Source organism: Culicoides brevitarsis, chromosome 2 (assembly GCF_036172545.1).
Source record: "Culicoides brevitarsis isolate CSIRO-B50_1 chromosome 2, AGI_CSIRO_Cbre_v1, whole genome shotgun sequence".
Lineage (NCBI taxonomy): Eukaryota > Metazoa > Arthropoda > Insecta > Diptera > Ceratopogonidae > Culicoides > Culicoides brevitarsis.
Genome location: NC_087086.1, coordinates 3,095,703 through 3,111,129, shown reverse-complemented (window position 1 = coordinate 3,111,129; position 15,427 = coordinate 3,095,703). Strand labels below are relative to the sequence as shown.

The 15,427-nt window shown below is 28.7% G+C and overlaps 4 protein-coding genes across 4 annotated transcripts; 1 reads left to right on the top strand and 3 right to left on the bottom strand.

Annotated features, from left to right (window-relative positions):
- Positions 1 to 311: 311 nt before the first annotated feature.
- On the bottom strand, positions 312 to 1,995 carry LOC134830523 (uncharacterized). Its single transcript, XM_063844033.1, has 2 exons — positions 1,952 to 1,995; positions 312 to 1,897 (listed from the first exon to the last, which is right to left on the bottom strand). The coding sequence occupies exon 2, from the start codon at positions 1,881 to 1,883 to the stop codon at positions 648 to 650; it is 1,236 nt and encodes a 411-aa protein (XP_063700103.1). The 5' UTR covers positions 1,884 to 1,897; positions 1,952 to 1,995; the 3' UTR covers positions 312 to 647.
- Positions 1,996 to 7,384: 5,389 nt separating this feature from the next.
- On the bottom strand, positions 7,385 to 9,195 carry LOC134829444 (uncharacterized). The gene is made up of 2 exons (XM_063842510.1): positions 9,118 to 9,195; positions 7,385 to 9,063 (listed from the first exon to the last, which is right to left on the bottom strand). The coding sequence occupies exon 2, from the start codon at positions 9,038 to 9,040 to the stop codon at positions 7,763 to 7,765; it is 1,278 nt and encodes a 425-aa protein (XP_063698580.1). The 5' UTR covers positions 9,041 to 9,063; positions 9,118 to 9,195; the 3' UTR covers positions 7,385 to 7,762.
- A 174-nt stretch (positions 9,196 to 9,369) lies between these two features.
- LOC134832510 (uncharacterized) lies at positions 9,370 to 12,427 on the top strand. Its single transcript, XM_063846561.1, has 2 exons — positions 9,370 to 9,406; positions 9,470 to 12,427. The coding sequence occupies exon 2, from the start codon at positions 9,493 to 9,495 to the stop codon at positions 10,819 to 10,821; it is 1,329 nt and encodes a 442-aa protein (XP_063702631.1). The 5' UTR covers positions 9,370 to 9,406; positions 9,470 to 9,492; the 3' UTR covers positions 10,822 to 12,427.
- Positions 11,567 to 13,125, bottom strand: LOC134832511 (uncharacterized). The gene is made up of 2 exons (XM_063846562.1): positions 13,057 to 13,125; positions 11,567 to 13,000 (listed from the first exon to the last, which is right to left on the bottom strand). The coding sequence occupies exon 2, from the start codon at positions 12,982 to 12,984 to the stop codon at positions 11,719 to 11,721; it is 1,266 nt and encodes a 421-aa protein (XP_063702632.1). The 5' UTR covers positions 12,985 to 13,000; positions 13,057 to 13,125; the 3' UTR covers positions 11,567 to 11,718.
- Between the last annotated feature and the right edge of the window lie 2,302 nt (positions 13,126 to 15,427).

The window sequence follows — 15,427 nt, the reverse complement described above, 5'->3', positions numbered from 1 at the left end:
TATATATGTAAAATACATATGCTATAAAAATAAAAAAAATAGACGTAAGGCGTAGAAAATGAAGTTGTTAGAAAGCAATCCAACCTAATTTTAATTTATTCTCCATTAAAAAACAAACATTTTTTATTCTATATAATTATTCGCCATACACGGATTTTTGAAAATAATTAATTCAAAATTAATTAGTTGATGAAATAAAATAAATAATTTTAACCCAAATATCGATCAGAAAAACATCGAAGTCAATTTTGTTGTTGGTTGGAATAATTTTGTCATTATTCTGATATTCAAAAACGTTTTTTGAGTAGAAAAGATCTGATCGATATTTGGGTTGAAAATATTTAATTAAATTATTTTAAAAAAAAAATAAAAAGTAACAAAAGTAAAAAATTTTAAGAAGAAAATTTTTCATTTAAAAGATTGATTTCTGTTTATTTACGTCTAATCGGCATTTATATTTATTCTGAAATAAATCTATCAAATTTAAATTTTTGTTCTCAAAAATTTTGTTACTTAACAAGTATGTAACTTGACTTATTTTTCGAAAATATCTATAAGTAAAAAAAAACAGAAAAGCTCTACATAATGATTTAATTTAAAACATATTGCGACTAACCTTCCAATAAAATTGAATACATAAAAGGATGTTACATCAGAGTGCTGTAATCAAATCTATGGAGCTCTACAATAAGCTTTTTATCTAAAAGTAAAACTGATAAAATTGCTTTTTGAACTGGAGTGTGAGTTCCTGTTTTTTTATTGTTTTGAGTTTCGTTTTGATATTGAAATTGAAATGTATCATAATTGTAGAACATAACGTTTAAGTCCATCCCAGGACCTTCGTATTGTGCAACGTAATTAATTTCACTTAGAGCATAATGATAAGTTCCATTGCTTGATGGTACGTTTTTTGTTTCCAATGTTAAATTCGTTGGCAAAATAATACTATTGCCACAACAATTATTGACCCATACAGATGTCGAAGGATCAACTAAACCGAATGAACCTACCTTACTGAACTGAACTTTAGTATACCAATAATGCACTTGAATCAAATATTGACGAACTTCAGAATAGCAATCAAACGTTATATCAGTAATTACATATCCTGGTCTTGTATAAAGACGATCTGTACAAAAGAATTGAAATGGAGCGTTGCTCATTTTAAAAGTTTCTCTTTTTATGTGTGGCTTTTTTGCCTTGAAGAAATTTTTAAACGTTGTCTTGATTTTTTCAATTCGTTGCTTTGATTTACTCTTTTCGAAATCTTGTCGTTCCATATTGTGATCGGGATGTACATGCTTGAAAACCTCAAATTGAAACTCTAAACCGATAGCAGCTTCCGCTTCAAGAGCCATCACAGCCAGGTAAAACTTGTATATCATCGTGTCAAAAGGAACAGAAGTCGCCTCTATTTTTTTCGTCATGTACTTGAATAAAGCTCCGTTGTCGTGTGTGAGGAGTGTATCATGCAACTGTTGAATTATTTGATGAATAGCATCCGCATTATCGCCAATGACGCTGTTAGCAATTGCATTGCATTCAACATCAGACAAGTTACGAGGAATATCTCGATAAATTGCATCCATTTTGGCGCCAAACTGAACTCTTAAAGACCACCATTTGGTCAGTAAAGGAGCGATTTCTTGGTTAGCAATGATGTCATTCAAATGTTTATCCACTGATTTAGACAAGTCAGTAAGATTGCCAATGATGTTGTCGAGCTTTTCTCCCGAGTCATCTTCCTTTTCAAATAGTTCTTTCAATTTTACGCCGTAATCGTATAAATTAGAGATCATGTCAATTGCTTCGAAAACGAAACAGTTATATCCCTCAAACCATGCCAAAAAGCAGAGTAAAATAAAGGTTCTTTGCAATTTCATCGTAATGATACGATCTAAAAATAATCCTGATTAATTAAAAAGTCTCGAATCATATAAAGAATTCTTACTTGAATTGATCCGACCAAATCAGAGCTCCTCTTTTAACTGATTAGACACGAATAACTGCATGTTTTGATATGCAGAGAGAATTTATATGAAATATACTATCATAATCAAGTTTTTACAATGCTCGATTTCTGAGAATCTTATAATCTATATTATTATCAAATTCTCAATAATCACGGAAAAATACTCGGGTCAAGTAAAAACTAATGAACTATTAAAAGGTTAAAAAAATCGTACATATGCAGTAGCGATTATAAGTTTTTTGCAAAATTAGGCTCCTGTGAAAAATATTAGTTGCTTTTGGTGAATTTTTTGCGTTTTTATTAGGCTACAGTAGGACAAAAATTTTAATCTCTCAAAATTTTTGATATTTTTAATTTAAGAAGTATTTTTTCACAAAAAATAACATCCAAAAAAGTTGAAAAATTATTTTATAGAATTTTTTTTCAAAAAAATTTTTGAAAAACAAAAAATAAATCAAATAAAAATAAGTAAAAACAATTTGACTTAAGCTTAAGGAAAAGTCAATTTTAATTGACTTAATTCAAAAAAATTTTCATTTTTTTCATAGAAAATTTTTTTTTATTTTAGCTTAATTCATCTTCTTAATTAATCTTCAAAAAATTCTTTAAAATTCTTCAAATATTTTTTTTTTACTTTTACTCAAGTCAAAGATAAAGCATTAAAAAGTAAAAATTTTTTCGAGAACCCATTATCTTTTAAATTTTGTAATATTTTTTTTTCAATAATTTTTAGTTAAAATTAAATTAAAATCAATTAATTAAAAAATTAAATTGATTTAAAATAATAAATTTAAAATAAAAAAATATAAAAAAATAAAATATTAGTCAAAATTTCATAATTTTCAGTCAAATGCTAAAAAAAAACAATAATAACTTACCTGATAAATTTTATCATCTTCTCAGCTGAGGATGGACATCCTTCAAAATGAATTTCTTCTCAATTAAAATCCAATGCCAAATATTTCCTGAAAAAAAATCTAAAATTTTCATTTGATTGAACAAGAACGTGTGATTTTTCATCTATATTGACTCTTAACTCACGAGCAAGTCGATGCAAACATATATGAATATTTTATTCTCGATACTTTTTTTGCTTTTAAATCTATTTTTCATTGATTAGATTCATGAGCGAAAGAAAGAAAAGACGAAAAAGAAGGAAATGTGCTGCTACAATGAAATGTTAAATATTCAGACGATATGAGATGAAACAGAAATATAAAATAGGAAGAAAAATTATATACAAATTTCCACTTTGTATCAAGAGACAGATGCACAGTCGAAAGTCACACGAATGAAAGAATTTCTGCAATATGCAATGAAAAGAAAAGAAATATTGCACATTATTTCTTCATTCAAGCATGTTTCGTTTCGTTTTGCGTTCGGAACAGCTTCAGTTCGGCACAGGCAATACAATTGGCAGAAATGGTGTCACAGATGATTTGAATTGCATTCTTTTCCTGCTTGGCTTGCGTCGTCTACAAAAATAGGAAGAAACAAACGTAAAAAGTCAATGCGATGCGGCTCAACAGAAATTATATTTTTTTCTTGCCTGCAAGTGAAAATAAATTTCCCATGTTGCATGTTAGTTTCCATACCGAGACTTTGCAAGATGTACTTTGCATTCATTGATGCGAGAGTTTGTTTGTTCAAACGAAACGGCATCCTCTATTTTTTGTAACAGGTGATGACAATGGCTCTTTAATATTTTTCTTTGAAATGTTTGTCGGTGCATTGATATGAAGATGAGTGTAAATTGCAGCCAATAACGTCTTTCTGCATTTTATTTATTGTCGAAAAGGGAGTCTCATATGACTTTTTTTGGCTAAAAATAATAAAAAAAAATTTCAATTTTAAAGATTTTTATTTCTATGTGAGAAATCTAAAAGACAATGAAATTATTATAAGAGATATTTATGACGAGCGTAATCTAATTAAATCCATGCCATAAAGTTCAGTTGTCATTTTTGAACTTAATTCAATCAGATTTTTATTCTTGCACTTTTCTATATACTATACAAGATCAACTATTTTGTGAAAAGGTTAACCAAATATTTTTTTAAAACTGTCAAAAAAGTTCAAAAATTTTTTTAGAATTTTTTAATTTTTCATATTTTACTTAAATTTTTTTTTTTCAAAAAATTTCAATCGACTGTTTTAATTTTTTTCTGATTATTTTTTCATTTTTTTTTTTATTTTTGTATTTTGTTTTAATTTAAAAATTTAAATAATTTAAAAGTAGAAATAATTTTTTAAATTATTACTTTAAATACTTATGATTTTTATATAATGGAAATTATTTTTTTTTTTAATTTTGAATTTTTATAATTTTTTTTTTATTTCTTTATTTTTAAATTTTTTTTATTTTGAAAATTCTATTTTCTAAATATATTATTTAAATTCTTTTTTTTTAAATTGTTACTCATACAAATTTAAAATTTTCAGGTTTTGAATTTTTTCTAATTTCTAATTATTTATTATTTTTTTATTTTTATTATTTTTTTATTATTAATTTATTATTTATTTTTTTTAATATTTTGGAATTTAATTTTCAAAATTTTTTTACCTCTTTTTTTTAATTTAATTTTTTTTAAATTTTTCATCAAACAAAATTCTATTTTTTCGTAAAATAGCAGCTAAGTCATCTGTCTAAACTACCCCAAGATATAAATATCTGCAAATGACTGTCGTCGTGTCACTCTCCTTCACTATATCGCCTCGTCTCGTGCACATCAAAGCTTAGCTATCTTTAGATAGAAAAAAATATAAAATAAAAACCGTTGATTGCCTTTTAAAAGCACTGCATCCTCCTGTCTATAGGTGAACTGTATCCGTGAGTCGTGTGCGACTCAAAACAAGTCAAGATAACACGTACGAGAGAGAGAGAAAAAGAGACAACACTACCCATCAAAGTGTCTGTAATGCCTAATAATGCCAATGCTGATGCAATAAAAAACACGAGAGAATTGAATTGAAAGATTTATTGAGTTTATTGAGGATATATGATGATGTCTCTTTTGTAAGACCATCGTCGTGTCGGAGCGATGTGTGACTATGGTAATCGCATAACGGCATCAATTGAACAGAAGATAATCATTTAATCGAGGATTTTTTTGTCTCTTCGTGTAGAGATTTTTTCCACTCAAGTTGATTGTTTTTTTACTATGCGAAGATTTTTTGATGTTGATTTATTTGGCGGCGAGTGAAAAGCATTTAGAAGAAGAAGGAGTAAAGTAAAATCCATTTTCAATTACTTTCCAAATGTGTTTCAATCTGCTTGGCATTAAACATTTAAACGAAATTAAATGAAATGCAAATAGATGTCAATCTCGTTTTCGAGCTTGAGTGACTGACTAAGTTGCGCTTCTTTTTCCATTAATTTTAAATTTTTCTTGTTAATCCGTTTTCGTTTTGAATTTGAATCTAATTTACTTGACTTGTTTTATTGATTTTTCTTTCTTTATAAAAAAATCCAACGTTAATCGCCTTTTCTATGAATTTGCTTTTAACTTAAATGTTGATCTTTAATGGCGCCAAATAAACGCCCTCTACGTATAATCCATGAACTAAAATAGTAAACAAAAGCACGCGAAGTAAAAAAAAACGAGTAATTGAGCGATGATACATCACCTGTCTCGATCAGGTAACGCGTCTATTATTTATCAACTCGCATTGTTGAAATTAATGACTAAAATTTAGAAGAGACCTGTAATTTATGTGTTGCAATAAATTATAAGTGCGCATCATATGTGTAGCTTAACGTTAAAAATATTGTCTATAAATTGTCGCTCAGAATTAATGTTTTGCTGAAAAAGTGACATTTTTGTTTATAGAATATTTTTAAAAGTAAATAATAAATAAAAAATAAATAAATAAAGATAAAAAAATACCTTGATACAAATTTTCTTGAAATTTCTTAAAAATTATAATTTTTAAAGTTGAAATAATTTTAAATTAAATTAAATTATTTTAAAGTTGAAAACTTCAAAAATGTTTTTTTTCTATTTTTTATTTTTTTTTTAAATATTTTTTTTAAATTTTTTTTTTTAATATTTTTTAAAAATTTTTTTTAAATACTTTATATCAAAACACTGTAATCAAACCTAACTAAATTTAATTCAATTTTGAAACCAATACGATTAAATATGAAAAAATTTGTAATTGCAGAACTACCCGATGAGTCAACAATTTTATATTCTTTATCACATCCAGGAGCATCTAATCGCTGTAAGTTTCTTTCTAACAAAGTACCTGTCTCAAAATTAAATCTGGTATAATTTTTGAATACATGCAAAGTCTTCCAACCTGCTTTGTAATCGAAATATATATCTGTTAATGCAAACTGATGAGTTTTATTTGACTCCATTAAAGTCAAATCAATAACTTTTTTTACTTTCTTTGGACTCTCACACCATTTAAACGATTTCCATGAGGAAGTATTTGGTTCAATTAACCCTTGAGAACCTAATTTGCTTTGTTGAATCTGTATTTGCCATGTTGGTAGCAAATAATTTCTCACTGCCATTCGTATATCAGAAATAACGTATCCCGGATCTGCTGATTGTCTTTCTAAACACATGTTTACAAAATCATATCGTGGATTTCTCCGAAGGTAATTAAATATTTGATCTGTACAATTAGGTGCTTGAAGTTTAACACTTTCCATATATTCTTTGAATTTCGCTTTTGTAGTTTCGATTCTTTCTATTGTATTGTTCATTTCAATAATTCGTCGATCTTCATTGTGATCTGGATAAACGTACTTAAAAACGTCAAACTGATATTTTAAACCTATTGCAGCATTAATTTCTAACGACATGATGCCCCGATAAAAATCATACAAAAGTTTTCCTTTAGAAACTGTTCCATTATTTGAATTCCAAATATTTCCCGCCAAATAATTGAATAGAGCTCCATTATTGTAATAAAATAGCGTTCTGTGCAACTTTCGAATCAATTGAGGAATGGAATCCGCACTGTCTCCAATAACATTATTTGCAATAGTTACAAGTTCAATATTTGACAAGTTTCGAGAGATATCACGATAAATTGTATCCATTTTTTCATCGAAATCAATTCGCAAGTCCCAATATTTATGTAACAAAGGAGCAACTTGTTGACTTATTGAGATTTTTTTCAAATCGTCATCCATTTTGGTTGATATGACATTTAGCTTTATTTTGAGCGTATTCATTGTATTCAAAACTTGCTTATTTTTGTAACTCATATAGCTTTTAATTTCACGAACATTACTTTGGAGCGATTTTAATGTTTTTGAGCTTTCATTCAAGGTACTTTGAATTATTTCAAGCTTCTTATTTGTTTCGATCCCATCCATAAAACTATACAAGTCGAAAGCGAATCCAATAATTTCATAAAATAAAAAACTTTCGAATAATGGTAATGCTAACAGCATAATTAGAGTTTTGTGCAAATTCATTTTATTCAAACTTGTGTCTCGTTTTGTTTTGTTCTGCGGGTTGATAACAAGCAAGGTCAATCTATAAATATAAGATGTTATTCAAACTTTAATTAATGTATGAACAAAAATATTTTATTTTTATTATTTTCTCACATAATAATTCAAACTGAAGTTCTTATTAAGTAAAATTTTTAAATCTATCAACTCAATTATATGCAAATGTTAATTTAAAGTTTCACTTTCTAATTTTTTGTGCAAAATATTTCTTATCCCTATTCACAAATTAAAATTTTTACTTAATGACAGTTTATATTTGGGTATATTCAATTTGCGCATTTTATGCAAATTTTTGTTCATTAAATCTCATAATTTTAAATAAAAACACTATAATCAAACTTATGCACTTCTATTTCAGGATAAGATATACGGATGTCAGCAACTGGAGTGTTTGAAAATGGTTCAGTAGTTTTAATTTCATTATAAATTAGCTTAGCTTGTGTCGGAGCTTCATCTTTTTCCCACAATGCGCCTGATTCAAAAGCAAATCTTCCAAAAGCTTTTTCAATGTTTACAGTACTTTCCGATTCAGTTATAGAAATATCGCCCAAGGCGTAATGATGCGATGCATTTCCTAACATTGCTGCTTTGTTATCGAACGTTGAATCTTTTAGGGCTTTAACATTGTTGTACTGTTCAATTTTATGCCATGAAGATGTCGTTGGATCAGTCAAACCAAACGGACCTAATTTACTTTGTTGGATTTTGGGATGGTAATATGTAACAGCTTTGTAAGTAGGAACACATGCATATTGTGTACATAGTTGAGTACTGTTAAAATGACGCACAATCTTTTCCAACTTGAAGTCTGAAACTACATATTCAGGTTCTGCATGAAGGTTACCCAAACAAAGCAATCCATCCTCGTCAAGAGTTGTCTTCTTTATGTGTAATTTTGCGTTTTGCATGTATTCCTTAAACTTTGATTTTGTAGTTTTGATTCTCTGAATTGAATTATTCCTTTCAATATTTCGTCGATTCTCATTATGGTTCGGATTCACATGTTTAAAGACGTCAAATTGAAACTCCAAGGCGATAGCAGCTTCTGTTTCAAGAGTCATGATGCCCAAGTAAAACTCAAATATGAGAGTTTCTGTAGAAATGTTCTTACGATTAGCTATTGTTTCAATATTTTCCGTCAAAATATCGAACACGGATCCATGACTTAATGACGAATCAAACAACATATCATGCAATCTCTGAATCAACTGATGGATGGAATCTGAATCATCTCCGATGACACTATTGGCGATCGCAGCACATTCAACATCTGTTAACTCTCGATTTATATCTCGATAGATTGAAGACATTCGTGAACGGAATGTAGATCTTACGGTTAACCAATTGCTGAACAATCCATTGTTTGATACGAGAAAATCCATTTTCCCGGATAATCCATTTAGTTTGGTCTTAATGTTGTCAAGTTGTATATCTGTACCTTTGCCTCCATCAATGCCGAGAATTGTTCCAACTATTCCAATTCCCAATCCTCCAATGCTGAGAGCCAATGAAACTGCATCGTAGACAAAAAATGAATAACCTTCAAATAAAGTCAATGTCAAGAGCAGAAGGTAGAACTTTCGGATATTCATTTTAAAGCGGCGATGACTTTAATCTACAAAAATTTGAAAAAAAGGTAAAATGGTTAAATTTTAATTAGAATAATTACCTTCTTTTGTCCTTTAAACTTAATTTGTGGATTTCCGATGCTTCAGACCGAATGCTTGACTGATATTGACTAAACGCAGTAAAGTATTTCGCAATATTGGTACAATAATATTTCTCCTCTCTCGATGTATTTTCTCTTTATTCGCTCTATTGATTATTTTTATAAAAAAAAAACTATTTAAACTGATAAGAGTTTCATCATCAACAATGTTCATGATCCCATTTCATCACATTTGCGTGGCATCAGTTAAGGAAGAAACACTTATTTGACTTACATATTATAATAATTAGTCACTAATTACTGTTAAAAATTAATTGTTCGTTAACCTTTGTTAATTAATTTCAAATTATAGATCAGACTTTTATCAACACTACAATGTTTCACCGGCAATTGTTCATTGTGCTCTTTGCTATTGTATCATTTCAATTTAATTCATGTTTCGTTTTGGATGCTATTGAAATAATTGAAAAACTCGGAGAATATAGCATCAAAATTAATGAAATAACGGAAGGATCAAACGAAGGAACTGATCAAAAGCTCGATACCATCAAAGGAAAGCTCGATACAATGTCTGAAAAAATGGATAACGACTTGAGACAAATTTTAACGAATCAACAAATCGCTCCTTTGTTAAACAAATTTTGGGCTTTGAGAATTAAATTCAAAGGAAAAATGGATGCAATTTATCGAGATATTCCCCGAAACTTGACTGACGTTGAAAGCTCTGCAATTGCCAACAGTGTCATTGGAGATAGCGACGATTCAATCCATCAACTGATCCAAAAGATACATGACACACTTTTCACTCACGACAACGGAGCTTTGTTCAACTATGTTACGGAAAATATTCAATTTGTCGCAAATCGTAAAAAGGTTCCCGCAGACAAACTCATATTTGATTTGTATCTTGGCATCATGTCGCTCGAAATGAAAGCTGCTATCGGTTTAGAGTTTCAATTTGATGTTTTTAAGCATGTTCATCCAACTCACAATCAAGATCGTCGAAGAATTGAAAAGAATAACGCAATGCAAAGAATTCAAGTTACAAAATCAAAATTCGAGGAATATCTAAAGAAGAAAAAGTTTCACGTGAAAAAGGAAACTTTTAATATTGGCGATACAACGAATTACAAAAATTCAATCTACTTAGGGCAATTAAAAGCAGATCCCGGATACGTTATTTCTGATTTCAAATTGAGCAAAGTTGTAACGACAAGAAATGCAGGTCGAAGATTTGGAAGTATTGATATTGGAAGTTCGTATTCGTCTTATATTCGTGACGTTTTTTGGTATCCGGAAATAAAGCAAAGTAAATTAGATAAATATGGCGTAATAGATCCAACGACATCTTCATGGAAAAGCTTTGAAACGTGTCAAGAAAGAACGCCTCTCAAGGATCTTCGTTTCGTTAATCAAGAAAACTCAATAGATTCAAGCAATTCAAACGCATTAACTGGCATTTCCATGATTCGTGAATCGGATGGTTCTGTACAAGTTAAGAAAAATCATGTAAAATTTGAAGTCAAAACAGGAGCTTTGGGGAAAAAAAGTGAGTCATTCACTCCAAGTCAAGATTCTTGTGCTGAAGTAAAGGCAGCTGATAAGTCAGAAGTCAATAGTGCAATTTTGGGATTTAAAATTAATAAAAGTGATTCTAATCTTACTTTGGAAGTAATTAAATTTGATTACAGTACTTTGATTTAATATAGAAAAACTTACAATGTTTTTTTTGCAAAATACTTTTAATTTCTTGATAAGCGTTTGACTCAAAATGCCTTATCGTTTCTGACAATTTATTAATAAAAAATATAATAAAACTCATTTAGTCCATTAAATTTAATTATTTTACTTGTCGCATGTGAATTTTGATGAAGGGGGGAGGGGAGAAAAATTATTTAATTTTTTTTTTACTTATTTTTTGACTTTTTTGAACGTTAAACGTTGATTGAAGACATTAAAATAATTTTTACTTTTATTATTTTAATTTTTTAAGTCAAAACTTTAATAATATTTCACAAAATAAAAATTTGAAAAAAACTACTTTCAAATGCATTCTTCTACGTTGTTTTGAAAATCAGAGCTGAAAATCTAAAGACAAAAAAAACAATAAAAAATTAATTTCTGCGTTTTAAATCAAAGTACCTTTTATTTTATGCTGAATATAATTTAAACAAGTCACAAAATTCCGTATTCAAGAATTAGAAAAAAATATTTTTTCACACTTTTATAGACGATTCACTCTTGAATAATAACGGTCAAAACGGTCAAATTGAAACACGTTAAAATGTCAAAGAATTAATCACAGGAATTGCATTAAAGAATAAATAATTGAACACGTAGGATATCAAGAATGGCCTTTATGCACAGTAAAAAATCGATGCGAGACAATTTTTTGGATTTTTTTTACTGTGCAAAAAGGCTATCTTTGATAACCTACGTGTTCAATTATTATTTATTCTGACGACTTATTAATTAAAACATATTGAAATTGGTAGATAAGAAAGAATTAAATTGACACAAAGCAAGAACTTTTGTTTACATTTTGAGAATATATTATTTTTGATAAACTTCAATCAATAATTTTGTTTTCATATTTTTTTTTTAAATTAAAACGCTATAATCAAACCGATTCAATTCTACATCGAGGTTCGATCCCGATTTAGAAACCCGTACATTAGTAACAGGAGTATTTGCGAATGAATCAACTGAAATAACTTGATTTGGCTTTTCTCTTCCCTCCAAACTTCCTGTTTCAAAATCAAACTTTACATATTTTTTCTGAACCTTCACATTTCCTCTCGATACTCGATTCAACGAAATTGCTGTCAAAGCATATTGATTATTTGCATTACTTGGTATAATATCATTGACATTTTCGAATCTTGTGTCTCTCAGGGCATCAATGTTACCAACATTATAATCTTCAATCCTTTTCCATGAAGATGTTTTTGGATCAATTAAACCCATTGGACCTAATTTGCTCTGTTGGATCTTGGGATGCCAATACATTTCAAAAACGATTGGAGGATTGCGACAAGCTAAACCGAAACATTTGAACTTTTTCCTACGTTTAACCGATTCTAATTTAAAGTCAGAAATTATGTATCCGGGATCTGCTTGAAGTTGTCCCACACATAGCCAATCTTGAACTTTGTAATTATCTCTTTTCACGTGTAATTTGGCACTTTCCATGTATTCCTTGAATTTTAAACTTGTTTTCGGTACTCGAGTTTTTGTGTTATTTCTTTCAATGTTTCGTCGATCTTCATTGTGATCTGGATAAACGTACTTAAAAACGTCAAATTGAAATTCTAAACCAATCGCAGCTTGCATCTCGAGCGACATAACTCCCAAGTAAAAATCGTAAATGAAAGTTTCAGCAGGAACGTTTTTTCGACTCGACAAAATGTGAATATTTTCTTTGAGAAAATCGAACACAGATCCATGACTTAATGACGAATCAAACAACATATCATGCAATCTTTGAATCAACTGATGGATGGAATCTGAGTTATCTCCAATGACACTGCTGGCGATCGCAGCACATTCAATATCGGTCAAGTTTCGAGGAATGTCTCGATAAATTGCATTCATTCGCGAACGAAGTGTTGATCTCAATTGGAGCCAATTGCTGTACAAGCCATTGTTTTCGACGAGAAAATCCATTTTGGTGTTCATTGCATCAAGTTTCTTTATGATTTCGTCCAGTTTGTGGTTCATTGCATTTCCGGCGATGAGTTTTTCAATGCTAAAACCCAAACCAGCTAATTTAGTTACCATTCCAACTCCATTGAAAATGAAATTTGATGAATAGCATTCAAATGATGCAAATGCAAAGAGCAAAATAAAAATTTTGCGTAAATTCATTGCGACGAAAATAGATCTAAAATTACAAATTTTATCAAAAAAAAGTTAATTATTTGAATTTTAGTGACTTACCAATTTGATAATTTTACTCTTTCATCGGAAGCAACACAAATGAAATAAACTGCTCGATGAAACATGTTTATATGCAAAAAATAAAATAGATAATAAGAAAATAGATAAAGTCAAGTGTTTCCAAAGAATTTTAATTTCTAATGCTCGAACTTTTAGCTTTATTTATTTTTAACTTGATAAATTTGAATTCAAAATTTTAAAAAATAGATACATTTTTTTATAAATTTTTGATTAAAATTTTTAACACAAGTTTCGAGTGCTCGAGCTTTTTTAGGCTCAAACTTTGGAATCACGCTTTCTAAAAAGATAAGAAACGCGATATCAAAATTGCATTCTAAGAAATCTTGATAAGTTTAGATAAAATTCCAAGAATCAAGCTCGTGCTGATTATTTATCTTACTCTTGCAAACAATTGATATTTAAAAAAATATACTTTCACTGAAAAATATGCTATAAAATTATATTAAAAAAAATTAAATTTTAAATAATAAAAAATATCAATAAATTATAAATCAAATAAATTATTTTTTTTTTTATTATTTAAAGTATTTAAATATATAAATACTTAAAGTTTAAAAATAAAAAAATATTTTTTTTATTTTATTTTATTTTAATTTATTAGTTTTAACTTTTAATAATTTATTTTTAATTTAACTTTTCCAAATTAATTTCATGAAATTTAAAATAAAGTAAATATTGGGTGCATTCAAGATCACTCATCGCTTCCATCATGATTTTTTTCTGTGATATTTTTTCGATCATAAATGTGTTTTTTGATGAAAATTTTTAACTTTTATGACATATTCTTATGATTTTCGATGTTTCCCGATGAATCGAACAATCCATTTTATAAAACTTGAACGCGTTCGATGAAAAAAATTTTGGAAAAAATCATTGATGTCCATCGATGGGCATTCTTGAATGCACCCATTGCTCACTAAAAAAATAAATTTTTCAAGCCCTGTATAAAAAATGACGTTAAAACTATATTCGAATCAAAATTCCCCTTCATATTTTGTAAAAAAAAAATACCGATTTGATATGTTTTAGATAAGATTTACAAAAAAATATCAAATTAGATAAAAAATAGTAATTTTTTTTCGTTGAAAAACTTAAAAAAATAAATTAGCTTTGTGCGATAAAAAATTTATCTCTGCACTCAAAAACTCTTAAAATCGTATGAAAAACGTCTCGATATTAAATTTCGTGTGTAAAATGTCGCTTCTTGATCATCATCATCATTATTGACATTATTTTATACTTAAAAGGCACATGTTGTTGGTTCATATTAAAATTAAGGCAGAAACGACGCGCCACATGTGTTCTGTCAAGCCACCTACATGCACAAGAAACGAGCTAAAAGGCTTTTCTTACCACACAAAAAGACAACATCAAGTGCTTTTTGCCTTTTATTCCGAAAAATAGTGTTAGAGACGTGCCTTGTTCATGTTCTCCTCGACGACACTTTTCTTAATCAACGTACTTGCACATCTCCCGGCATGTGAAGCAAATTTTAAAGGAAATTTAAGATGATTATATGGATTAAGGTGCATAACTTACAAATAAAAGTTCTCGTCTTCTTCTTGCTTTTGCTCCGAAAAACGACGTCGGTTGAAATTTTTCTTCCTGTCATGACCTATTACCGGCATGTACGCTCGTACGTTTGTTGTTGTCGTGTCGTGGCGAAATTGCATAAGCAGAGCAAAAATTTAAGATTTAATATTTTGTAAAATTAAAATATAAACACAAAATATGCTTCTGACGACAAAATGACGAAGGAGGCGAACGAGCGACGTAAAAAAAATCATTGTAGAGACAGGAAATTGAGTGCCTTAAAATGTGAGTGTGTGTGTGTTTATTCAATTTTAAATATGTATTTTCCATTAAACATGTGTCAGGTAAATATTTCACATACGACAACGACGACGACGAGATTATTTTAAAAAACAGACACAAGTTTCGAGACGGCAGCTTGTGCGGAAAAGTCAAGGAAAATCATCTATAATTTATAATTGAATAAAAAAGCATCCGATTTCTGTTACCACAAATTTGTGTGAGAGCAAGTGAGTGTTCGGGAGAACAGGAAGAGATGAAATTAAAGTATTAAATTATATTGTAGCGATGCAAAGTATAAATATTTTTTCATAAAGTAGCTAGAGGGCGCATTTTTCTTTTAAAATTTAAATTATTAAGATTTTTAGCTAATTTTTTTTTATTTTCTCTTTAATTCTTTTCAAAAGTTTTTAAGTTTTTATTTAGGCCGTTTCAAATTTTTTTCGATGTTTTTGTCCCAAAACATTTTTTTCAAAATGGGGGGGGCAAAATAAAAAAAAAAAGTTTTGAAATACTGTTTCATATAAAATGCCAAAAT

Coding starts and splice junctions, on each gene's coding strand:
- LOC134829444 (XM_063842510.1), bottom strand. CDS start 9,040: ATGAATATCCGAAAGTTCTACCTTCTGCTCTTGACATTGACTTTATTT.
- LOC134830523 (XM_063844033.1), bottom strand. CDS start 1,883: ATGAAATTGCAAAGAACCTTTATTTTACTCTGCTTTTTGGCATGGTTT.
- LOC134832511 (XM_063846562.1), bottom strand. CDS start 12,984: ATGAATTTACGCAAAATTTTTATTTTGCTCTTTGCATTTGCATCATTT.
- LOC134832510 (XM_063846561.1), top strand. CDS start 9,493: ATGTTTCACCGGCAATTGTTCATTGTGCTCTTTGCTATTGTATCATTT.